The 25710-nt window shown below is 41.8% G+C and overlaps 2 protein-coding genes across 9 annotated transcripts; both read left to right on the plus strand.

The window, feature by feature from the left end:
- The first annotated feature begins 213 nt into the window (after positions 1–213).
- On the plus strand, positions 214–20656 carry LOC143338846 (carnitine O-palmitoyltransferase 1, liver isoform). Of its 4 annotated transcripts, XR_013079276.1 has the most exons (20): positions 214–448; positions 4821–4966; positions 5768–5907; positions 6478–6649; positions 6924–7025; positions 7447–7584; positions 7807–7884; positions 8866–8973; positions 10164–10248; positions 11367–11562; positions 11646–11834; positions 11947–12052; positions 12137–12253; positions 12726–12890; positions 13073–13201; positions 13415–13570; positions 13697–13810; positions 14151–14243; positions 14562–15347; positions 20420–20656. XR_013079276.1 is itself a non-coding variant. In XM_076759651.1 (19 exons), the coding sequence occupies exons 2-19, from the start codon at positions 4826–4828 to the stop codon at positions 14685–14687; spliced, it is 2355 nt and encodes a 784-aa protein (XP_076615766.1). In that variant the 5' UTR covers positions 214–448; positions 4821–4825; the 3' UTR covers positions 14688–18866. The 4 variants fall into 4 exon arrangements, 3 of the variants coding, with proteins under 3 accessions (XP_076615766.1, XP_076615768.1, XP_076615767.1); XM_076759651.1 differs by lacking the exon at positions 20420–20656 and having other exon boundaries at positions 14562–18866; XM_076759653.1 differs by lacking the exons at positions 10164–10248; positions 20420–20656 and adding an exon at positions 9459–9546 and having other exon boundaries at positions 14562–17048.
- On the plus strand, positions 20420–25660 carry LOC143338849 (troponin T, slow skeletal muscle-like). Of its 5 annotated transcripts, none has more exons than XM_076759656.1 (12): positions 20519–20656; positions 22690–22739; positions 22938–22958; positions 23404–23422; positions 23509–23569; positions 23672–23788; positions 24246–24323; positions 24460–24573; positions 24661–24770; positions 24959–25049; positions 25140–25180; positions 25486–25648. In XM_076759656.1, the coding sequence occupies exons 6-12, from the start codon at positions 23690–23692 to the stop codon at positions 25529–25531; spliced, it is 579 nt and encodes a 192-aa protein (XP_076615771.1). In that variant the 5' UTR covers positions 20519–20656; positions 22690–22739; positions 22938–22958; positions 23404–23422; positions 23509–23569; positions 23672–23689; the 3' UTR covers positions 25532–25648. The 5 variants fall into 5 exon arrangements, with proteins under 5 accessions (XP_076615775.1, XP_076615771.1, XP_076615774.1 ...); XM_076759659.1 differs by having other exon boundaries at positions 23407–23422; XM_076759655.1 differs by having other exon boundaries at positions 20525–20656; positions 22690–22719; positions 22824–22958; positions 23407–23422.
- Positions 25661–25710: the final 50 nt, after the last annotated feature.

The following is a 25710-nucleotide window of genomic DNA, read 5'->3' on the forward strand; positions in this document are numbered from 1 at the left end:
AGTTACAGCCTTAGATAGATTGACCAACTACATGCAAACATCAGAAGAAGCTTTCTTTCACTGTGGAAAAAAAAGGTAAAGCTATGGCAAAGATTCGTTAATGAATTTATTCAAAAGACACAACACGTTAGAATACTAATTCATATAACATAGCATTCCAATAAATGCGTATTTTTTCCCACCGGATGTTGACATTGCCTTCTATACCTTTTCGCCCCATGAACGCAACAGCGCAGGCATCAGAGAACTCGCTGTCGCTGCATGAATGCGACAGTTCCGACAGTCATTGAAGGCACCATCAGCTCCATCCAGGCGAGCATCTGTAGTACAGTTGTTCAGTCGAGAGGAGGGCCGACACAACAGCAACAGACACCGGGAGGTTCGACGTCAGCAGTTAACAGTCCGTTTCTGCTGCTCTGGACTGTTGAAATTTCGTAAACAACAACAGGTAGGCTAAGCGGCTCCTGACAATGATGTAGTGCACTGCTAAGAAGACACCAACAGTCGCGTCTTTTCATGAGCGTTAAGAAGCCCTATCAGCAGCCGTTGGTATGTAGCTAACTAACAGTTACATAATGGGCTGGGCGCTCGGCTAGCCAGCACTAGCAGCAGCTAGCAGTAATTTTCATACGTGCCTTAGTTAAAACGTCAGCTAGCTTAGCTTTAACGTCCTTCAGTCAGCTTTTCATAGTTGTAGCAGAATAGCTAATGCTATCGTAAATGTGAAGCTTTCAGATACGCTAATAATAATACGAAGTTCGTAACTAAATACGTAAAGATGATTGACATTGTTGAATCAAATTTTACTTTGTGTTCACGTCCAAACAGGACGTTTTTTGGCGTTATTGTTATTGTTTTTTTGTTTGTTTTTACAAAGATGCAAGTGTTAGCAAGCTATAATATCCCTTTTTTTTCAGTGCCTGTCTGTAATGTGTGCTGACCTGGCAGAAAGGGTTGAAATGTCACCGTTATTTGCTTTGTTTCTTGAGCTATGCTTTGGAAGTTGTCCCATCACAAAGAGTTATGACTTAACTGTTAAATGCTTTAGTCAGTGATGCACTGCTTGGCCTTACTAATGATTCTCAATAGTTTACACATTAGCTATATTCAGTCAGAAGTCTCCTCTGCCTATCCGTGCCTCATAAAACACTGACAGTAAAGAGGACAGAGGCTTACAGTAACTTTACACTTCTGTGTCGTTGAAATGTCTGCATGTAAAGGTCTGAACCACTCAATGTAAGAATCAACACGAGAGACCTCTGTCAGATTAGACAGTGCTGGCATGAAGGAGTTTTCCAGTAAACCAGATGAAAGCAGATCTTAAAGCATCATAAAGCTTGATGAAGTGATTTAAACAATGGTAGTGATTTTCATACCCAGGGAGCTCCATAGCAAAAGGCAGTGAAGGCCAGTGAGGCATGTTTTGGGAACAACAAGGATTGCCTTACCTGGGATGTCAGGCTTGTAAGACATTAGCATTACCATAACAAGAGGCCCTTAATGTTGTATATATAAGTAAAGCTTCGAAATCAAATCTAAAACCGTGTGTGATGAGTGAGCAGAGTCAATGATAATACTATGATCACATGTCTTAGAGTTGATTGAAAGTAGTGTCTGGTATGAGCTGAAGGCTGTCTCTGACTGAACCGTGGGGATGGGGATTTAAAGTTGTGACCAGATTAAACTCTGTCTTTTCGAGCTCTGCAAATGATTAAAAATATTTAAAAGTGAGCTAATTTTAGCTGAGTTCTTCAGTTGGAGAATATGTCCACAGTGTGTAAGCATATAACCTTTTTCTATTGTTTTGGTTGTCAGTTATGTGGGTTGTGTAGGATATTTTTGTGCTTTTGTTCAGTTAAACGTGAAAATAACATTTAAGATTCACTACTTCAGGGTTGAAATTCTAAAATATTTTGCGTCTTGCATTGTTTGATTGCTTCTACAATGTGAGGATGATAACCGTAACCTAGTGATGTAGATTTTCACTTGAAAGCTGAAACATACACCTTTATTTTGCATCCTTTCTGTGTTTCTTATCAGGCACACTGCCAGGAAAAGGTTTTTCAAGATATGTTATCTGTTGCTGTGTCTGAATTTCCAGTAACTCTTGACTATATGCCAGACCCAGTTACTCTTTACTGGAACTGTCTTGCCCTAGAGGGCAAAATGCCACGAAACTGTCCTAATCAAACAGTATATAACAAGGAATGTAAATGTGAAATGTTATTTTTATATGTTAAACTAGATGTTTAAGTTTGAAAAGATGCAGATTCATGGTTGAAGTTGTTTATCGTTATCTCACCGTGTTTTATTGCAGGGTTTAAAATCTGTGCTTCTGTGCACTACAACTGAAGTCATCTATCAATTAGTCGGCAGCAGCAATAACCAGCTGTCAATTTTGTTGTCAGGCCAGAAATAAATGTCTCAAGTCTGGTGCATTAGGTATCCTTATGGTCTTTCATGTTCCATGTATTTACCTTTTGCTTTTCCAGTGACCTAAAGGCCTCAGGTGTTAACCTTTCGCAGAGATTACACATATAGTACTGGTCCTGTGCCTCTCTTCTCGCGTCCTCCTCTGAACTACCGCTGATCTTGTTTGCTCTCTGTCTGGAAGTTTTCCAGAGATCAAAAGGCAAAGTTGTTCAATTTTTGTTTAGTCTTTTTATCAAACAAGTAAAAGGAAAAAAAAAAAACAGCATTGTGTCAGTTCAGTTTAAACTTGAAACTCTTTTAACTGTAATATCTTTGGACAGACAATACCATCCATAATCCATCCGTTATGCAGTACTTGAAATTAAACTATAATGGCCCAGTCAAAATAATCTAATTGTTAAGCTGTGTCATTGTCAGGCAGTGTGTGTTTTCTGTTTTTTAAATAGCAGCAGGAAAGACATACGCTCTAAATGAATTATGAATGAATGAATTATGAAAAGCTGCTGAGAGTTACTACACTTGTAAATAGCTGCACATTAAGCTCTCTAAACATTTATTCCCATCAAAGGGATATTGATAATAAAATTTAGCGGCTCCTTCGGTGTGGGTGCAGTCAGCCCTGAACTGAGCAGGTGTGTTGTGTCTGTGTTGGCACTGAAAGAAAGGGGCTGAAATTCACTGCTGTTAGTCCTTGGCACAGGCTCGACTGTATCTGCCAGATCTGACCTAAAGAGCAGAATCTTAATGGGACGTGGGGACGATGAGGGAATTGTGTGTGCGTGCGTGTGTTTGCCTTTTTTAAACACACACAAGAGCAGACGTGGCCTCCACAGGGGTGCAGTCCACTGTCACAGTGGCCACAGTGACTAAACCCCAGGGCATTATCCGTAGCCTATTTGTGGAGGAAAATCAATTCCATTTGTGAAGAGAAGCAGTTATTGCCTTAAACAAAAATACCCAGTAACATCAGCAGCCAGTCAGCGCTTTTGCATCAAACTGTATCCGTTTCAAGCTGACTTTGCTTTTGAAAGGAATCATAAATAATGTGTCTCTTTTGAGCTTCTCTAAAAAATGCTCATTGCATGAGATGGATGTGTTTTGCTCAGCATACACACACACATTTTGCAATTCATCATCAGTTTGATGAATCATCTGTATCCCCTCACAGCATTCACTACCACCTTCAGGACTCCGTTTGCCGTCAGCTGCTGCAGTGCAGTTGCATATATGAATTGTGATCACAGTTCACAAAGCATAAGGGGGGCTTGCTGTTGGTTTCATTGTTCTTTTTGTTTATTTTTCTTGTTGACACTTTGCATGCAGTCTTCAGTGTCCTGTTATGAAGAAGGTCATTTTATGATACAAAACGCAGCTGCTGAGATGCTCTTACCCATGTGTCCTTTGTCGTAATCTGCATTGTGGGTACATAACACCCCATTTACACCAGGTATTAGAATGGGATCTGTATTTGGTTATGAGATGCGGATAATAGCCACAATGATCCTGCCTTTGTGTTTACACCTGGTGTTCACGTTGTCCTTATTGAGATTGGATCTCTGCCATCCAGGGCAAAACCTCCGGGTGGGTAATTTGAGGTGATGCAAATCAGTCCTAGACTTGGGGGAAACTTTATGAACTTGATAAAATGCTGTCTATAAATCTTAATTGTTTGTCCCTTCTTGTTAATTCAGCAAATGTAATACATTAAGTTCCTCCTTTCTTTGTACATGTCAGTTTGTCCCATGTGTTGTGGTTCCGGCATGTAGTCTGCTCTCTGATTAGACAATTATAAGCCTTGTTAGGAGCAGATCAGCTGCACAATTAACTGGATAACATGTCCAGATACAGATCACATTTTAATACCATGCATATAAGTTGGGTGTAAATGTCACAGTTGAGGCCTCATCAGATGTATTATATTTTGTTTCTGACCACAAATTCCAAGAGCACACAGGACCGAGTGGTCTTTGTGTCAAATTAATACCTTTACTTGAGCAGTCAAGCAAAGAATGATCTTTATTGCCTGACAGATGATTTCATTTGTTTTTGTTACAAAAGGTAGTTAAGGAGGACAAAAGGTTGTTTACAGTCTTGTTAGACCTGAAGGACAGCTTGACTGTGGGCTAATCCATGTATGTTTATATAGCAAATAATATACACCAGGCATCGTGGTGGGGCTGCTTTCAAATGTTTCTTACTTAAGAGTGCATGTGTTTGTCCATGATTCACTTGAGGTCAGTAGTTTCACCATGTTCATTAGTCATCTTGTGTTTGAGGTTTGATACTTTTAAGGCGGGAAACACACATTGCTTTTTGCCTTTCGTTTGTTGGCTGACTGTTTAAATCAACATTTTCTTTTTCATCTGCTCTTCTCTCATCACTGACAGTAATCATGGCGGAAGCCCACCAGGCGGTGGCCTTCCAGTTCACCGTCACTCCGGAGGGCATCGATCTGCAGCTGTCCCACCAGGCCTTCACTGAGATCTACCTCTCTGGTGTGCACTCCTGGAAGAAGCGTATCATCAGACTCAAGGTATCTCCACTCTGTGTTTTACATCTGTTGTCTGTTTTGTGTGGTCATTAGTTGTCTGTGTCTGTGTCCCTCTGTAATTATCACAGTAATGTGCCTCTTCGTCCTTGTTGTTACTGCTTTTCCTCCTCTCTACGTGTCAGCACTTGCTTCCGAGTTAAACGTTGATGAATCTTCCAAGTATTCTCTTCTATTAGTTTGTCCATCGAATGATTTTAGTGTTTTCAAACATTTTCTGGTCATTCATCTCAGTTTCCAGGTTTGCATCTTTGCTGCTTTCCAAAAATAAACAGAACAAAGTTGAACTGGGAACACATCTACGTCACTTGTACTTTCACCTTAATTACTGCAACACTGGCACCGGCTGAATGCAGCTGTTTTAAAGAGAGAGAGCTTGGTCTCAATGAGTTTTTTCCTGTGCAAATGTGTGAACTTGATCAATTCATAATGAATGCCACACATTATGACACATTATTTGTGTGCGGGCATACTCATGTCTTTATTTGATTCTCACTTCCACTGCTCATTCATTTTCAGAAGAATGTGAATCAGAATTAAAGGGATTTTTGATGTGGAAGCATTTCATACCAAGTTGGACCTGCACCTGTTGCAGAAGGCTTGAACAGTTAAATTGTCAGTAATTTGTTGCTTAAATCAGGTTAATATCTGACACTGAGCTAAACGCAGCAAAGACACGTGTTGCCTTAATTTGATCACAGCTGAATTGTCACTGTGCATGTCAGTGTAGATTTGTAAACAGGAAGAATGGGATTTAAATCAATCTCTCTTCTCTCACATTAACAGAACAGTGTGCTAACAGGGGTATATCCTGCTAGTCCCTCCTCCTGGCTGTTTGTGGTCATAGCAATCCTGGCTACTATGTACACTCGCTCCGACCCCTCCATGGGACTCATAGCCAAGATACAGGAGCACCTGCCAGTCAGGTAACACATCTTTTGACTCCATGAAATGGTTAAAGTTAATGATGAATCTTCTGATTCACCAGGCACCCCTGCAGACACAAAATGTTCCCTTTCCCTGATTGTACACTGAGTGACAGAGAGATCAGTATGCAGTATGTATTTATGTATAGTGTGGTTGAAAGGAGCCTTACCCCTTCCCATTCTTCCTTTTTCAAAGTCCTTTCTTATACCTTTCTTGTTTCTTTTTGTCTCATCTTTACGATCAACTTCCCTCTCATTGCTTTCTCTTTCCTATTGTTCTCTTCAAATAAAGCAGATTTTGCGTTTACTTTGAAGTGAAGGGATATTATCCACAGCACTAACTGGGAAAAGATGGAAATGGAAGACATTCATCTGAGATGTCCTAGCTTGATATTACCATTGTGAAACAGCTAGCTCTTGTAATTTAAAGACATTTGTTGTTTCACCCCCCATCCATCCTGGTGTGTGGCTTCTTTGCTCCTGGCGTTGTTCATCTTTATTCGCTCACTGTTCCTCTCTTCTTCCTCTTTCCGCTCCATCCATCTGTCCATCTTGTCCCACCATTCCCAGCCAGTCGATGAGTACCCAGTGCCAGGCGCTGCTGTCAGCAGTGCTCTTCAGCACCATGCTGTGGCTCTTGCTCATCTTCACCATGCGCCTGTGCCTCAAGCAGCTCCTCTCGTACCACCGCTGGATGTTCGAGCAGCACGGCAAGATGTCCAACACCACCAAAGTCTGGGTGGTCAGTGTTGTTTTGCACATTTGAACTTACTGTAAGCTAACCTTACCTCTCACTGTCCACTGTGATCTTTGACTGAGGTGTCAGTCAGTAGTAGGGCTGTATTGGAGTGTTTTTAAAATCACCTTACTGTATTTTTACATCTGATTTTTGATATATAATATTCTGCAAAGCTACGTGAAGAAAAAAGAAAACCAAAAATAATTAGTCCGAGGCGCGTCCTCGCTTTGGTACTTAGAGTGTGTTTGTTTTCTGAGTGCGTGTGTTTCTATGCCAGGCGCTGGTGCGGATCTTTTCTGGCAGAAAGCCTCTGCTCTACAGCTACCAGGGTTCGTTGCCAAACCTGCCTTTGCCTGCCATCAAGGACACAGTCAAGAGGGTGAGACGTGACATGAAGTAGAGGAAATGACAGCATGCCGATTACTGACCATGGAACAGATGCATCACGTTCTCACATTCAAATTTCCTTTGTTATTGTCTGAGGGTTTTTTTTTTTTTTTAATCTGGCTGCAAGCAAGTTGAGAAATGTATGAAGATGCAACATGTCTACCCTTTTAAATTGAGATGCAGTATATTTGACAGATGACAAGATGCAGAGTAGATTTCGTATGTGCAGAATCAGATGAGGTTGTGCTGGTGGAAAGCTTTACCAACTGTGGGTGTTATTTTATGTTAATTAATTGCTTTCTGAATCTTTTCTGTGTTTCTCCATGTAGTAGACCATGTAATCCTGTTTGTTTCTGCTGAACAATGCTCATTTCTATTCAGCTGAATCTTTTTCCCACATCTCTTTTGTTTAGTACTTGGAATCGGTGCGTCCGCTGATGAATGATACGGAGTATGAACGCATGACCAAGCTGGCAGCAGAGTTTGAGAGCGGCCTCGGTAATCGCCTGCAGTGGTACCTCAAACTCAAAGCTCTCTGGGCCGCTAACTACGTAAGTGGTTGACCACAATGCTCTGGTTCAGTGAGGCTGCTTCTAACGCCTTAAATGTCCAAAGCGAAGCAGGCCAAAGGAAATTTAAAATCCCATTAACAATGTATATCTTTGTGAGGCTCTGTGCTTTGAATTATTTATCCTGTCTGAGTATGCAAGGGATGTAACTGCCAGTTGGCTGCAATATTAGTTTTCTCATATATTTGTGTTTCGATTCTTCAGGTTAGCGACTGGTGGGAGGAATATGTCTATCTACGTGGACGCAGCCCAATAATGGTCAACAGTAACTATTATGGCATGGTATAAAAACCTTTGTATCTTTTTGGTGGAACAAATTTCCGGTTGATTGACCCTGTTTAGTGTTTGACATGTCGATTTTATCAGGCCATACAGCTCATTTTCTCTGTTTTGTGCCTTCAGAGTTATGTAAGGATTCATTGTGTGAATCATTTGTGGGCGCTGGATGAATATGCAGCACCTGTCAAAAGTTTGGACTAACCTTTTCATTCACTCCCTTTTCTTTATGTGTATTATTTGATACACTGTAGATTAATGCTGTAGGCAACCAATCCGTGAAATCACGGATATGGAATTATGGAGTCAACAAGAAAGTGTAAACAAAGCAAAATATGTTTTAGATTTTAGATTCTTCGAACTAGCCGTCTTTTGCTCTGATGATAGCTTTGTACACTGGTGGTCTTCTCTCAGCCAGCTTCATGAGGTCCTCACCTAATTTTTTTACAAGATACACCTGTTAATTGAAACCATTCCAGGTGACTGGCTCATGAAGCTGATTACTGTCAACTTGTAGCATATAAAAAACATCCCATGGATACATTGACAAGGTTAAGAACTTGAAGTTTATTGGAGCGTCCTTTCAGTATTAATAAAACAATGTAAAAAATAATAAAGAAAAACCACTGAGTGAGAAGGTTTGTCCAGACTTTTGACTGGTTCTGTAATTGTGTGTTACTGCCTATTCAACAGAGACAGGTTCTCTCGTTTTTGCTTTTTAATAATCCACATATACAGTAATGTGAATATGAATGTTTTTTAGATATGGCTTCCTAAACAGCGACTCTTTTCTCAAGCATGTTACATAAACAGTCCTTTGTTTTTTGATCCAGAGAACCATAGCAGGAGTAACTAAATAAGAGACTCTCCAAGAAGGCCTTGGATCTTGATTCTGTAATCCTAGACATACTCGCAGTGCATTTTGATTTGATGATAAGCACTTGTGCTTGACATGTCTCCTGACCTACCGTCTCTGTTTCTCCCCAGGACTTCTTGTATGTAACACCCACACCCATCCAGGCAGCCAGAGCAGGCAACAGCATCTATGCATTCTTCCTATACCGTCGCAAACTCAACAAAGAAGAGATTAAACCTGTGAGTTTAACCACCACTCAACCCCAGCTGCTCCAGATACACGTAGGCGTTCGTAATTCATGCCTCTTTGCTATGGCAACAGGAGACTTGCTCGTCAAACGTCTCAGATTTTGAGACGTTGGGGCACAGTGTAGAAAACAGTGTATTCTGGTAAATAATCACAGTAGAAACATATGAGAGCGTCAGTAGGTGCTTTGATTGTGTTGTCACTGCATCCATCAGTGTTTGTGTGTCTTGACTGTTTATGGTACATAGCATCCCCACTCAGTGTTCATGTTTATGTGAAGGCATTTCCCTCATGTTCTTACACCATGCTCATCTCTCACCCCTTCCTTTTGTACTCCTTTCAACCTCTCCTACGCTTGCTTGATTTCTCTTTATTTGCCTCCCTCGTTTCCCTCCTTTTGCTCGATTCTCCATTTCCTCCGCTGCTCTCGTCTGTTCTTCTCCCTGTGCCCTCGCCTTTGCCTTCTCCTCCTTCCCAGAGTCGTATACCAGGCACTGTCATTCCTCTGTGTGCAGCTCAGTGTGAGAGGATGTTCAACACCACACGCACTCCTGGAGAGGAGACCGGTAAAGAGACAAGACATGTACACACACTGTGGCATCGTGGTGTTTCACACAGTGCTCTTATATGAATACATGATACTGTCTGACCACTAGCATTAGCTTCAACAAGAGAGTCTGCACCGGTGTCTGACTCCACTGTGAGCAGTGCTAACACACCACTGCTTTAGAGATGATGAGGCATACCGGAGATGTCCATACCCTCTGGAGTTTAAGTGTGGGCTAGAAAACTGTGTGAAAGACAGTGTGTGTGTCTGTGTGTGTGTGCGCGCGTGAGTGTGTATGGTCTCCAGAAGCAAGGCGTCGTGATTCACTGAGTCATAATACGTCTGCTGTACAGCCAATCCTATCATCTCTCATCTGTCTCCTCTTGCCTTCTGGTCTCATCTCAGGTCTGTCTGGGTTTTCTGAAAGGGGTCTGTCTCTAACTAATGTCTGTTTTCTTCTGCCCACACATTCTTTGTTCTCTCACCTTTTTTTCCTCTCTCTTCTCTTCTGGTTCTCTTTCTATTTCATCCCAACACTCTCCTGTATTTATTTTCCATCATCCTCTTTGTTTCCTCTCTTTCTCTCCCTTACTGTTTTTTTTTTTTTTTTGGCCCACCTTTCTTTATCCTGTTCAGTGGTTGTTGAGGTCTGCAGTTCCTTGCTGTTCCTATCAGTTTGAGCGGATGTTTGACACATGTCGAATCCCTGGAACACTGACAGGTAGTATTTATATTTTTACACGACTGGCCCAATCCTAGGTTTAGATCTCTAGATGTCAAACCCATATACTAACAGTAGAAATGTGCTTAATATACTTTAAATCTGCATAGTTCAAAATGAAGATTCATCCCTGTCTCATACTGTAAATTTTCCTTGTCCATCGTGTTATTGAGCCATCATCTTGATTGGCACCGTCCGTCATTTCATGCAAGACCGGAAAGAAAAGAATCACAAATTGCATCCTTGCTTTCACTATCACAGCACGGATCTTTACTCAGGCGTCATCCCTCTGTTTGTTAAAGGCAGAATGAGTAGGATTTTATATACACAACTTTTAAATTTAGCCCCTCGTCCCCTGCTCAGTGGCTCCTCTTGGATGTGTGTATATTGGCTGGGGGCTTCACACCACAGCCCAAAGATTGATGATTGATTAATCATAAATGTCCCGAGCACAGCAAATACCATCAGAGGGCAAGGTCTCTGCAGATACAGACAACACCACGCAAATCTCATGGGTCAGGTGATGGTGGTTTGAGTCTTTACATTGGGTTTAGGAAAGTCCTGCTCATTCTGCTCTAAGACATCTGTTTAGAGTCATCTCAGTCATCCTGGTAGCACAAGGAAGGCTAGGTCAACCTTACAATATCTATTGCAGTTGTATTGTGAACTTGAAGTTGTTTCACTGTTCTGTGTGCTCTAGTGTTTGCATATGAATCAGACCTAAATCATTTGTGGTCTTTAAAAGACGATTTGTAGACATTGTCTACATGCGTCCTTTTCATTCTGACAACAGATGCTGAGTTGTTTAATGGAATGTTTCAGGGATGTTGGAAAAATATTTCAGGCATCTTACTGTGTGGTTGGAATAGTTTTTTTTACCTTCATCCAGTGGATGATGTAAGGAGGGCTCCTGTTTTCCAAGTTTTTTTTATTCAAACATATACCTGCTGCCCAGTGCAAATGTAGTCTTCTGTTTGTGGTCAGTGAGTAACGAGTCACTGCAGCAAAGTCTCTGTATCCTGAGCACCAGGCAAACACGACAACACGCACGTATGCCTTTGACTCAATTAACTCCATATTTACATTTCCCTGTTTTCCTCTCTCTTTTATGTGCAAAGACACGGTGCAGCACTGGCAGGACAGTGACTACATCGCGGTATACCACAGGGGTCGCTACTTTCGTCTTAGGGTGTACCAGGCAGGTAGACTCCTGTGCCCCAGGGAGATTGAATTCCAGATTCAGAGGATCCTCGATGACCCTGCGCCTCCTTCCAAAGGAGAGGCCAAACTGGGGGCACTGACAGCTGGAGACAGGTAATGTTGACAAGCCACCAAATCACATGGACCATGCAGCATCCTGAACATAATGTCATCATGACCCCTGAAATGTTTCCCAGAATTCCATGGGCTCAAGCCAGGATGAAGTATTTCAGCAGTGGGGTCAATAAACGCTCCCTGGACTGCATCGAGAAAGCCGCCTTCTTTGTGACCCTGGATGATGATGAGCAGGGCATGATGGGAGATGACCCGGCAGCCAGTTTAGATTGCTACGCCAAAACCTTGTTGCATGGGAAATGTTACGACAGGTAATTTTACACAAAACTGTCACTGTCTTGTAATGATATCATTGTTTTAATAGTGATGATGAGTCGTTACTTTTCTGTACAGTCTTCAGTCATTGTCTTGGTTGTCATACAGGTGGTTTGACAAGTCTTTCTGCGTCGTTTACTTCAAGAATGGAAAAAATGGCATAAACGCAGAGCACTCGTGGGCTGATGCACCGGTGCTATCACACTTATGGGAGGTGAGAAACAGAAAAGTAGCTTGTACAGTGCTGTCTTCTGGTCCTGAGAAGAAGCCATCGCTTATAATCGTCGTGTGTTTCTAGTACACCTTGGCCACCGACTGTTTCCAGCTCGGTTACAATGAAGAGGGTCACTGCAAAGGAGAAGTGGATTCATCACTACCACGACCACAGAAGCTGAACTGGGAAATCCCTCCAGAGGTTAGTTAACCATTCGCACGTTTCCCTTAACACCTTCACTCCTTTAATAATCCACATTATTTTAATATACCTTTTTGAAGGTCTATAGTGTTTGTAATGTGTGTGTTCAGAGCAGGGTGGTTTATGCTGGTCATTGTCATTTTTGTGCTGATGGTTTTAACCATTAGTGAGTTATCTGTCACGTTTCTTGACCTCCAGCTGTATTTAACGACAGCGCCGCTCACAGTAACAACACTCCAGCTAAGCTAATGTAGCTTCATATTTGGTGTACAAACATGAGAGCGATATCAATCAGTAACATTCAGCAAGAAAGAATAAATCAAATAAGCACATTTGTCAGTCTAATGTCAAACTATTTATTTAAGGTTTCAGTTGTAAACACACTGCCCTGCACTGTACTTGTAAATATTTTAATGCTCATGGTGAAAATGACCACATGGACTGAAGAAGTGTTCGGATGTGTCTGTCTCAGTGTGAGGAGCAGATCTCCCAGTCTCTCGCAGTGGCCCAGGCCCTGGCTGACGACGTGGACTTCCACGTTTTTGCCTTCCGAGACTTTGGCAAAGGAAAAGTGAAGAAGTGTCGAGTCAGCCCGGATGCCTTCATTCAGATGGCTCTTCAGTTGGCCTACTACAGGGTGAGCCTCCCTCTGAGGTAGAACATATACACCTGCATGACCAACAGAAAGGCTGTTGTTTTGCCTCCGTACTCTGTACATGTGACAGTTCAACAGAAAGACATTACATTTGGACATTTGGACATTGTCTTCACTACTGTCAGTATGATGTGTGATAATGTGAGTTTTGTCTTTGATTCCAGGACCGGAGGACGTTTTGTTTGACGTACGAATCCTCCATGACCCGTCTGTTCAGGGAGGGCAGGACCGAGACCGTTCGCTCCTGTACCAATGAGAGCAGTGCCTTCATTCGAGCGCTGGAGGGTGGAGAGGTGAGGTCATGGCAACTGTCTCTTCAGGACGTTTTTAGTGGAGGGTATTGTAGAGTAATTAAAACGAGGATGGTGGAAGATTCTGTGATGAAAATACATCCGCATTGAAAATGATTATGTGTAATCGCTATTTCCCTCACATAAATCACTCAGTGGCTATTTTTAGTGTGTGCTATGTCAAGCATTCATGCCACTCATGCCATTCTCCATCAGGCAGCAGACGTGTGCAGGCGTTTGTTCCGCACAGCGACAGAAAAGCACCAGAATCTATACCGCATGGCTATGACTGGAGCTGGCATCGACAGACACCTCTTCTGCCTCTACGTGGTGTCCAAATACCTCGGAGTGGAGTCCCCTTTCTTGAAAAAGGTTTATTTCTCTCCTTTGTCACTTTATTTATATCAAACTGTCCGCTTCAGTTTGAGTATTTAACTCCTCAGTAGAGTCCATACAGCAGCGATTTCAGCAACCTGATGCTTCGTGTGGGTATTTCAGGTGTTGTCTGAGCCTTGGCGGCTGTCCACCAGTCAGACTCCAATCCAGCAGATGGAGCTGTTCGACATGGTCAACCACCCAGAGTACGTCTCCTGTGGAGGGGGCTTTGGACCGGTGAGTGCTGCCCCTCAGTGCTTCAGTCACCTAAACAGTCATAAGACTAAACACTGAAACAGAAATAAATGCTAATTTTGTCGTTGTAGCATGTAATTCTACTGGTTCTGTTTATGGAATTACACTTTTTACCATGCTGTACTGTGCACAGTTTGAGTTAGGAGAAATAACTGCACCACTCCATATTTTTTTTTGCAGTCTTGACTGTGCAAAAGTATATAAGCAAAGAGTTTTAGTGTTTGTTTTGAAATATTTCTTGCTCAGACTCTCACAGGTTCTTCTTTGATATTCATATTCATTAAGCAGCCACAAGTGTAAATGTTGTCTGGATGTCTTGCAGGTGGCTGATGACGGTTATGGGGTGGCCTATAGCATTCTGGGAGAGGACGTCATTAACTTCCACATCTCATGCAAGCACTCATGTCCAGAAACTGTGAGTTTAATGAAAGAAGTCATTTTACGCTGCATAAGAAAAGTGAACAAAATAAATTCGTCAATTTTGGGCAGGAACTGCTGTGCCAGGACTGATTTCTGAAATTATTAGTCGTGTCTAAGGACAAAGGTAGTATCTCTGGGTGTTTGAGGCAGACTTAAAACAACCTGAAAACATTAACAATAACAACATATTTATGTTTTAAGCACATTTTTTTTTTGACCTGAGGGTGTGAAGTAAATTTATTTAATTTATTTCTAACTTCTTTCTCCCAGACTCATATATATCCTCATTCTTTATTCCTCGTTTCCTTTCCAGGATGCCCATAAGTTTGGCACTCGGATCAGAAAAGCCCTGCACGACCTGATACAGCTGCTCAGCCCCAACCAGAAAGAGCCTAACAAGACAGAAGAGAGTCGGCCAGAGGTTAAGAAAGACCTGTAGGCAGTTACTCAGGGGAAAAGGATGCTGAAGGGAAGGTGTGCACACAGAAAGGTCACACCATAACATGAGGAAAGACAGGGTTTCTTCCGTCATGCATTGGGAGAATTTTATAGCCAGCTAGATGATATTGAAGAGACAGCTCCATGGGGAAACTGGCATTGTGGAGGTGATGTTTTTACTCATTTGCATCTCTATTTTGTGTATGTATATTAGTTGTGCGCTAGGTGTGCAAGAAGGAAAAAGGTCCATAGAATAATAAATCGAGACATGTGATTCGGGTACAGAATGGATTATTGGTGTAGATTAATTTAAACAGTCACACCGTTGGAAAAAAATGCAAACATGAATCCTTAAGTGAAGAGGTTCTTACTGTGACGTGGTCTGACAAGTATGAATCGCACCACTCGAAGTTAGGTTAGTAACTATTGTAGGAAGTCATTGGATATAAATTCAAGGGCAGTATATTTTGACACCACTAAGTATGCCACACTATTTGTGCCACTAATTTTCTGTTGATGAATTTGTTCGATAAATGCAATTGGACAGGCGTAATGCATCCTGAGTCTCAGAGCATTAGCGTGGAGAGAAGACGCGGAGGACTGTTGAGGTGATTCCACTTCCTACCATCTACATGCCACATCGCAGTAACAGTGACACCAGGTATTTTAAACTCTTGGAAGTCCGTGACTTCTCCGTGTTTACTCATTCTGTATAAATCTGCTTTCTATAAAAACACATGATTGTAATGCTGTGCTGAGAGCGCCAGGCTTTATTAAACCCATAGGTTAGCATTACTGTTCCACTGGTATTATATTCAGTGCCAACCTTTATGTTTTCAGACATATTCAGACTGTACATACAAATACGGTAGGCCAGTTTTTCTTTCAGTGCTTCGTAGGCATTTCAAGCTAACCAAGCTAAAAATGTACTGTGATGAACACCAGTTATTTCACTGCCATCCACACGTCTGTTTTTATGTTTTCTTTTCATTACTGTGTCAAACAAACACCATAACAATGCAAGCTGTATTTATGAGCGCAAAGTGCAGGTCTTCGCTCTCGAGCAGTGCTGCAGGTCAGATGTGGACTACGTGCGGAGTGAATTTTTGGAATCAAGAGCATCTGCTTCACTGTTACCGGCGTGGTAGCACGTTCTTCAGTTATTCTCCATTGATAATTGCCTTTTATTGTTTTTACTTCAGATGAGTTGAGCTTGTCTCATTGTATTGCTATTGTCTGCCTTTTTTAATGCAATGTTATGAGGGAACATAAAGTAATTCCTAAAGAAAAAAGGCCTCGAGCGGGTTTGTTTTTGTTGTCTCAAAAGAGTATTCCATATTTAACAGCGCCCCTACTGCTGGACTCATGATGGACACTTAAAAAAAAGAAATTAAATGCAGCAGAACCAGACATACCTTCGCTTATTTATTCCTCTGTCTTCTTTATCAAAATTTGACACTTACATTAAAGTACAACTCCTCAGATTTCATGCAGCTCACTTCCACATATACAGTAGCATCACCCCCAACACCTGTAAACAGTTTAAGGTAATGGTCACAGGCTTCGATTTATCAGAGGGGGAAAAGTTTGTGTATTTTATGTCATTTTTCTGCTAAAGGACTGAACACACCTACTGTACCTATTAATGATGACAGATAAGATTGAACATAAAACAGTGAAGTCAGCATGTGTAAACGTAGAAATGAACCTCATCAATGCAGGAGTAACATCGACTGCATGTAACTGAGTCCACATTTAAGGTGCCCATACAGATGTGCTGGAGTAATGGTGATGTCTTGTTTTGCACTGCGGGTGATTCCATAGTGACAGCTTCACTTTATGTCACTTTCTAACAGGCCTCAATGACTTTTCTTTTTTATGGAAAATCTTCCCGTCTGGCTGGACTCTCCACTGAAGCTTGACCCCGTCAAACTTTGTTTGGATCTATGGAAACAAGACGCAAACAGTTTAAACAAACTGCATTCAGATCAGATCAGTTATTATGTTACTATGATAGTGGCTCTGGTAGTGTAAAACCTCTTGACATTAATGTAAAATGAAACTACTCTCAGCGTGAAATTTTAGAGTAGACAAAAACTGACTTGGTTCAAAATGGCTTCGCTCAGAGCAGAATCGCTGAATTTAAAGAATGAACTTGACTTCATTTCCATCCTCACGAGCTTCATGACTGTCCCCACTGTGGTTGAACAAAATAATACATCAAGTTCAGTGTCTGTTGTTCGATCAATCATGTTAAGGCATTTTTCTAACTGTAGTAACAGCAGGAACAAAGACTACTGAGAACCAAAACATAGATTTCAAATGTGTAAATTTGCAAACAGGGAATTAATTCCCTGCATAGAAAACAAAAAAAAAAGAGTACAGGCTGCTCACCGGTGTAGCAGTAGAAGGGATATGAGTAAGTGCAACCTCTGTCAGACCACTTAAGGGTGACAGTGTGTTGCACTGCACACATTCCATCGTTATTTGGCTGAGAGCCGGACCAGTATCTGAGGGAACTGCCACTCTGGTCTGTCCATTTCCACTCATCTCTGAACAGACCGATCCACACAGAGGACAACCATGGACCATTTTCAGCAAGCATTCGCTGTAAGGCTTGATTCTCACTCTGGCTCCTCACACTGGCCAAGTCTCGGCTTTTCAGTCGACAGTACTTTTGGGCTTGCCTCCAAGACGCCTTTTCAAGAACAACATACATCCCACTGGAAGTCTCATCTGTGAATTTTGCAAAATGCACTGTAAAGATTAAAATGTTTGGAGAGGATGGAAAAAAAACTCCTACACACTGTTAGGCTAGTTTTCAAGCTGAAAAGTGCATTAAAGGGATGCCTCATTGATTTAAATAGCACTTTCACAGTGTTGGAAGATTTAAAAGAGACAGGTTGGAAAAAGAATGGTTTAGAGTTGCTGTCCTTAGTCCCTAGAATGGGCCAAGCTTGAAAAGTGGCATTATTCCTACAATTCCCATAATGCAATTTGACATCGTCTTTCATTAGAACTTCCCTGCCTGATAAACGGCAACATCTTTCAATCTCCAAGCCCTCAATTAATAAAGCAGGCTCTCTATTACACATGTCTCCAACCTTTAGAGATGGAGCCAGGCTATGCGTTTTGCTCTGTTCGCGGTCTTTATGCTAAGCTAATCATCAAACCTTCATCGAGAAGAGTGAATAAGAAGAAGGCCCTGCAGCTGAGCATCAAGACGATGACTGAAGATCACTCAAACTTGTTCCTGATTGGAGGAAACTGTCATGTGCATCATATTTTGTCTGACATACCTTCCTGACAGACAAAGGGATGTTGTGTTTCACAGGATGCGCTGAGCCATTTCCCATCAGCCCTCATGACTCCACAGTGCTGAGAGGAACCAGGTGAACTGGCCCAGTTAGTGTACTCAACTAATCCGTCACTGGTTCGAGTTTCTCCCACAGACCACAGCCAGGATGCCACCCTGGTCTTTTTCAGACCAATCCAGGCCACGCCATTGGCTGCCACCACGTTTTTCAGCCTCTTCATGTCATTGTGGCTGCCAATGGTGGCGAGGTCAATGTAGTTCTCTCTGCAGTAACTCTGGGCCTCGGCCCATTTCATATTCCTGTTTATCAGGTAATACTCTCGATGAATTTGTAGCTGCAAAGTGATGCAACCTGCAGAGGGACACCCAAAAACAATACAAAACAAAACAAAATAACCCATGTAAAACAGGCATTATCATTATTATTCTTATCGTAACAGTGTGTGTTTTAATTTGACATGATTATTTCATTATTGTACAAAAACACACTTACTGAAAGCTAGCAGCAAAATCACCAGATGGAGCATTATTTTTTTCTGGGAAACAAACAGATAAATGTCATACAAGTTGTTGCACAAATTAAACATCTCATTGTGTTGACATGTTGTCCCTTTAACACCAGTGGCTACTCCTCTCACTGCAGGTCCAAGCTAATCTGAGGCCACAAACTGAATTTACATACTAAACATGTTTGAGGAAGATAATTTGGTTAAATGAATACTGTCCAGTGAAATGAGCACAGGATTTCAAATATCTGCTTTGCTTACTTAGAGACTATTGAGAGACCTTTGTTCTGCAGGCAGCCATTTCATTTGCATGTGTCCTGGGTGGGTATTTGAATGTACTGTGTTTATTGAATGAATGAAAAAAAAAAAAAAAATACAGTTAAAACTCTTGGCTATACCAGTAAATGCCTCCATTAAATTATCTTCTTTCTTGTTACAGAGCAACATCAATTGTGTCTGTAATAAAACTGAAGAGCATCCTGAGGAGCATGTGAATGCGTTCTGGAGCTGCAGTGAAATGAATCGATTAGTCGATCGAGAGAAAATGAATATGCAGCTGTTTTGATAATTGATTAATCATTAAAGTAATTGTTTTAAGCAGAAAATGCCCCCAAAAAATATCTCTGGTTTACATCATTTGATGTGAAATATCTGTGAGTTTTGGACTGTTGGTCAGACAAAACAAGACATTTGATGATGTCAGCAGGGACTTTTCACTGTTTCCTGACATTTTACGGACTGAACGATTAATCTAGACATTTTTTTTTTTTTTTGCAGATTAATGAGTAGTTAAACTAATTGTTAGTTGCAGCCCTAATGTAGTCTTTGACACACAGTGAGAATAAAAAGGAGAGGTAGAAAAAAAGAACAATTAGACATCATACATGTACATTATATACAAAAGAGTATAAAACCTTCTGAAGCATGGCTCAATTTCACCGTGGATTTTGAATTACCTCGGGCACACTAGCACCCAGCTGAGGACGGGGTTTAAAAGCCTTTATCAGTTAGGACACATCCAAGTGAAAAATATCACTGGAGGAGAACGCCAAGCGGTTCCTCAGGGCTGGAAAGAGGAGTCAACCAGAGCAGAATGTCGTCATTCCTTAGAAAGACAAATTAGTGGCCAGGAGGCTAAACTACAGCAGCATATCAGTAAACACAGTAAACATTTCCATCCCTGTTTCCCACTGACACTTTGTTACTGTGGACTGTGGAGCGTTGCTGCAGATATACACACTCAGATCATCCTTCCCCCTGCTCTGTTTTGTAAATAATTCCAAATCATGCTCTCTGATTTGATATTAACATCTCTCTTAAAATTCGTCTTCTTACCTCACGCACGGATGTGTCCTCGTTTGGAGTGAGGCGTACCTCTGCAGGCTCGTTCTCTCACTCTTCATACGTGTTGTGTTTCGCTCATTCTCAAGGGCACTTCATATTTGTCTTTATGGAAATGCTGTTTGCATATGACATTCACAAGGGCTCATGTGTGTTTCTCAAAAATATCTGGAAGTGTCTGCAAGTGCAGTTACAGCAGGGTGACATAAATGTTCATGGTCTGTTCTTTTCATCTACTATGTCCATAGATTTTTGTGCATGTCTTTCTTCATGTTTGAAATGCTTTTGTGGTTCATTCAAAAATAAAGATCAGGGACAGTTTTCTTGTGGAATATCACACAATCAGTCATTATTTATCAGCCAGTGGAAAAAGAGGAACGACCTTGACAGCGCTAAAGCTTCCTGCCTTCCCAGTTTCAGCTTTATAACCAAGATCAGGGGCGCTGGTGGTGTTCAGAGCCTTTCCATCCTGGGCCGTCGTGACAGAAACTGTCTTGTTTTTGCCTCGTTATTCTGTCTCCTCTGTCTCTATTTATCTTCTGCCACCTGTCTTTTTGTCTCCTGTTTCAGCTGTGAGGTCAGCAACAAAGCCTCCGCTCATTATCCTTCCTGACAGACTTCAGCTTACGCTCCCAAAAGCTGCCAATAATCCACATAGAGTCCCCCCCCCACACACACAGACACATTATAGTACAAGTCACTTCTCCGCCACCCCAGAGGACCCCTTATATAAAGCTCTGTCTCCCCTCCAGTTGTTACTCTCCTTGTTTTCATCATCAGTGATCATCCTTCTCTTCTGCTGTTCAGGTATGTCTTTGGCTTTTCCTCTGCATCATTCTTGTCCTTCCTGAACATTTGAAACATGTGACCATCTGGAGGCAGTAGCTGATATTTGCAATCAATCAAAAAAAAAAGTCCTCCATCATTTTTATCTGCCACATTCTTCAAGTATAATCAGTATTTTTAGGACATAAAAAGATCAAATGATGATGTGTAGTGTGAAAAGGATCACTTGTAGTGATGGACACAGAATTATCACCAAAAAAAAAAAAAAAAACTGCTAAAAATCCACTAAATACTTCCTGTCTAACACCAATCAACACAATGTTAGTGAATATAACCGAGCATTCAGCCCCTAAAGAGCCAGATATTTCCCACAGGAGTCGGTAGAGACCAAAAACGGAGCTAAAAGCAGAGTGAATATTGGACTGATATTCCTCAGGTGACCAGAAACACAACTCCAAATGAAAGCTAATGCTGCTCCATGTCTGCTGGACATGCAATGGGAGCTGTTCACCAACAGGTTGACCATATTAACTTTAAAGATGCTTATATGTTACTGTTGTGTTCACAGCCTGTTGTTGCTGCTGCCTGCCAGTGGCCAAAATGTCACTTATTGTGCTTTCAAAATCAATAACTAACGAAAAATACTTACAGATTACCTGATAATCCTCATTAAAGATGCTTTAAAACGTTAAAAATCCACTCAGATTGATAAATGACTGAGTTGTCGTCTTGATTAAGATGCAGGAAAAAGTCATAACAGCATAATATGTGTTTGAACACCGGACCCACCACAGGATCAGGGGGCGTTAATAACGTTGCATTATATCTCTGAACGCTCCCTCATGACAAGTTATTCTCGGTGCCCTTGGCCTCACCGTCCGCCTGTGACTCTGCCGGTGAGTTTGGCCAGAAACATCCAACAGTGAAGTGATGTGATGAATTCCGATCCCAATCCCTCATCTGCCTTTTGTCCATGTGCCCATGTTTATTCAGACTCACATGCTCATGCTCTGAGATCTTGGCTAAAAACTAACCAGGATCCCAGAGACTTGGGTGGCGGGGCGCTGAGTGCTTGATCTACTATGTTAATACACTCAAAGACAGGCAGTCTGGGAGGGCTTCCGCTCTTTTGCATTAAAAATAGTGTTTTGAAATCTGGTACATTGCTGGTCCAGGTTAACTGCAGCTGATCAGACGGGTTTGACTCAAATTCTAATACTTCATCTCCTGTAACAATCCACACTAAAATACGCATACAAACTGCTGAAGTAATGGTTAGGAATGCTAAAATATTTACGGGGCTCCACACGCATTTAGATGTCCCTGCAGTTCAGTGAGACTACAAGCAGATCAGATGATAATAGAGGACTTGGCGGGCGTTAATAGCAGCCAGCCAACCGGCTTAATCTCTCCAGCCCACATTCTCTCCTGTAAATCAAATTAAACAAGAAGGATTGGCCAGCTGATACTTAACTCTTATCCTGGGTAACAGGACACTGCTCCGGCCTGCTGTCCCCCCAGCCTCTTCTATTCCTAGATCATTAGCTACAAATGGCCGTCCTCTGAATCTCACTCTTTGAACAAAAGCACCGACCCGCACTGAACGTATAATGCATTTCTCATAAGTCATGAAATTTGTTCACTGTCTTATTTTCTGACATCAGGAGGCAGAAGCTTTTATGATTATTAAAGCTCAGCCATATGGAGTACCATCTAATTCTGTTTAGACTCTGTATCTTTTGCTGAACAATGAACATTTTCCAGTCCGGCTGCTTTAAAAGCGTCATCATTAGGTCGGCCTGACTGATCTTAAATGTTGTGTAACCAATAGGGAGGAGCCACAAAGTCCAGTAGGCTGATCCAGAAAAAATGCAGTAACAGGTAGATACCGATATCTACAGTATTAAAAGTTAAGCTAAGGTTAGCCACCATAAGCTACCAGTCAAACCAGACCAAATAACACTGTGGCAGCAAAGTTCCTCAGCGTCCCTTTCACACACTGGGTTAATGCTGCTGCACATTTCTAATTTCTATATTCACGGTTTTCTCTCCAGTGCCACCATGTGTGATTTTGAAGATCATGGGTGAGTCCAGTGAAACCGCTGTGAAAACTTTTCTACATCCACAGTACATGAGCTCCTGTTGTGTATATTTCTAACTTTTTTTTTTTTTTTTTTTTTTAATTTAGAGGCCATCAGGAGGGTAAGGACATTTTTTTTTATTATTAACTCAATGAAGCAGCAGTTTGATTTTTCCCTCCTCTCTTTTCACCCTCTCTCACTCTTTCTTCCTCCAGAGGAAGACGAGGAGCAGGGAGAGGGAGGTGAGGCTGTGTAGATTTTATTGACCTTCCCTAACAAGTAACACATTCACACACAAGCTATAACAGCAACAGGTCAGCGCAACCTTCAGAATGCAAATATTTATTTGCATATTATGATCCATCCAGTGTTTACTTGTCGCTCTTAGCTATGTTTTTGTAAGTGGAGTGGTAAAACACGAGAACTTTGAATTTTAAATTCAACACGAACCGGCAACTTTGAACCTTAAAATGCCGCCGGGCACAGCAGCAGAATAAAGAGCCGTTCATCTTTTGTAGGGCAGCACGCGGGTCATGGTTATGAACAGTGGACACGAACTGGGGGTTTTGAAACTCTGCCTATCACAGTTAAACTTGTATTAATGTTTTTTCTGGTGCGTTTTCAAATCGAACTGTAAAAAATGAACTAATTCACTTCTTCATTCCTGCTCTGGTTGTCATGTTGAAGAAGAACGGCCCAAATACAAGTAAGCCTACACGGGAACACTCGACATCAAAAACTCAGATTTTACCACACAAACGTGTGTTGATGTGCCCTCGTGTTATTTCACAGGCCACTGGTCACACAGCTCGCTGCCCCTAAAATCCCAGAGGGAGAGAGGGTAGACTTTGATGTATGTTCCTTCAAGATTGTCATTAATGGGAAAATTACATGATTGCTGCAGCAAAAACAGCATTAAACAGTCTCCATCTGTGCATCCACTGGTTTCTGTTAGGATATCCACAGGAAAAGGATGGAGAAGGACCTTCTGGAGCTGCAGACTCTGATTGATGTCCACTTTGAGCAGAGGAAGAAAGAGGAAGAGGAGCTGATTGGACTCAAGGACAGGATTGTAATGTCTTTCCCATGCTGGTTTCCTATTTATTGGTCTGAAAGAGTGAAACACTGAGTATTCAGAATAATAGGGATTAAAGTGCAGCCCAGATGCCAGAATAAAGTTAAAATTCAATGTCTCATATGTGTCATATCAACATTTCTACATCAGGTATCAAAGTGATGACGCTGAGCTGTGTTCGTGGCGACAAAACTGTTTTTTTAAGCCAAAACATGATCTTTTCCTCACCCTAAAAAAGTGGTTTTTGTGCCTAAAGCTAACCAGACCTAACCCACAGCGCTGTTACCACACAAAATTGAAAATTTACTTGAAAGGAAAAGTCAAGTTCGAATGTAAGAAAACGTTAACATATCCATGTTTTGCATAAATGTACCATGCCAAGATTTATTCTGGTGATCGGGTTGTGAGAGAGCCAAGTGTAAAAGTCCATCTGGCATGGTTTTTCCTGTTACAGGAGAGCCGCCGGGCAGAAAGAGCTGAGCAGCAGCGTGTGAGGGCTGAGAAAGAGCGCGACAGACAGACACGTATCGCGGTAATTAATGTTCAACAATGTCTAACATATGTTGATTAATCCATGCGCGTCAATAATCTGCTCAGATCAGACCCTACACACTATTTAAGAGCAATTTAAGTGAACTGCAGTAACCAGCTGAAGATGACTTCCACAGGAGGAGAGACAGAGGAAAGAGGATGAAGAGGCCAAGAAGAGGGCAGATGACGAAGCCAAGAAAAAGAAAGTGCTCTCCAACATGGGGGCTCACTTTGGAGGCTTCCTGGCCAAGGTCAGAAGAATACACCCACAAACAAAGTATGTGGAAAGTTCATGTGTCTGATCCTCCAGGAGAGTGAGTTGTGTTTGTTTCCTGCAGGTCGAGCAGAGGCGAGGCAAAAAGCAAACTGCCAGAGAAATCAAGAAGAAGACGCTGGCAGAGAGACGCAAGCCACTGGCCATTGAGAACCTGAGAGAGGACGGCCTGAGGTCAGTGCAGCGTCCGTTCAAGCTGATGTCTTGGATTTGGGTGCATGGTAAATAAGCATTCATTTGGTGTAGGAATGGCAGCTGGGTAAGGCTTTTAAAGCTGCTGCAAAGTAGCGGGTGATCCTTTATTAAGATTTTATAAAGTGTGTACTTCGTCATCTCAAGTTGTTCACGCTGTCGTGTTTTAGAGAGAGAGCCAAGGAGATGTGGGATTGCATCTACCAGCTGGAGTCAGAGAAATTTGACCTGACTGAGAAGATGAGGAGGCAGAAGTATGAGGTGAGCCATTCACCTGGGAATATACAAAAATGTATTTTAAATATGGTTAATTTGTGATGTCAGAATGTGTTTTTTTTTTTTTTTTTCCAGATCAACGTCCTCCTGAACCGAATCCAACATGCTCAGAAATTGTGAGTCAATCTGCTTGTGTCAAACCACCATTGCACAACTCCCACACCCCGAGAAAGAAAAAATAGAGCATTGCAGCGAGCTGCTTTGCAGTGACCATGCAAACATACCACATGGCAACAGTCACCTAAGCAGTATGTACACAGGAAACGCTTGCAGCTCTGAGCCATTTACAACAGGATGCACACATGTAACACATCGGCATAGAGTGACGGGGTAGAAACAGAAGAATAACTACTTCCCTTTCTGTCCCCTATCAGCCACACTTGCCTGTTATTTCTGTTGTGCTTTTCTTGTGTCAATGCAGCAAAAAGGGCCACGGCAAGGGCAAGGTCGGAGGACGCTGGAAGTGAACTCACACAGGAGGCACAAAGAAACAAGAGGACAGTTTCAGGACAAGGGTGCAGCAATTTTGCAGATTTCATGACTGAAGCTGAGAGACATATAAGATTTTTTTGTGTGGCGTTTATTGAAATACATCCACTTACAATTGCACTTGTAATTATTAAAATGTATGCATAAAAGCAACATT

This window comes from Chaetodon auriga, chromosome 20 (genome assembly GCF_051107435.1).
Source record: "Chaetodon auriga isolate fChaAug3 chromosome 20, fChaAug3.hap1, whole genome shotgun sequence".
NCBI lineage: Eukaryota > Metazoa > Chordata > Actinopteri > Chaetodontiformes > Chaetodontidae > Chaetodon > Chaetodon auriga.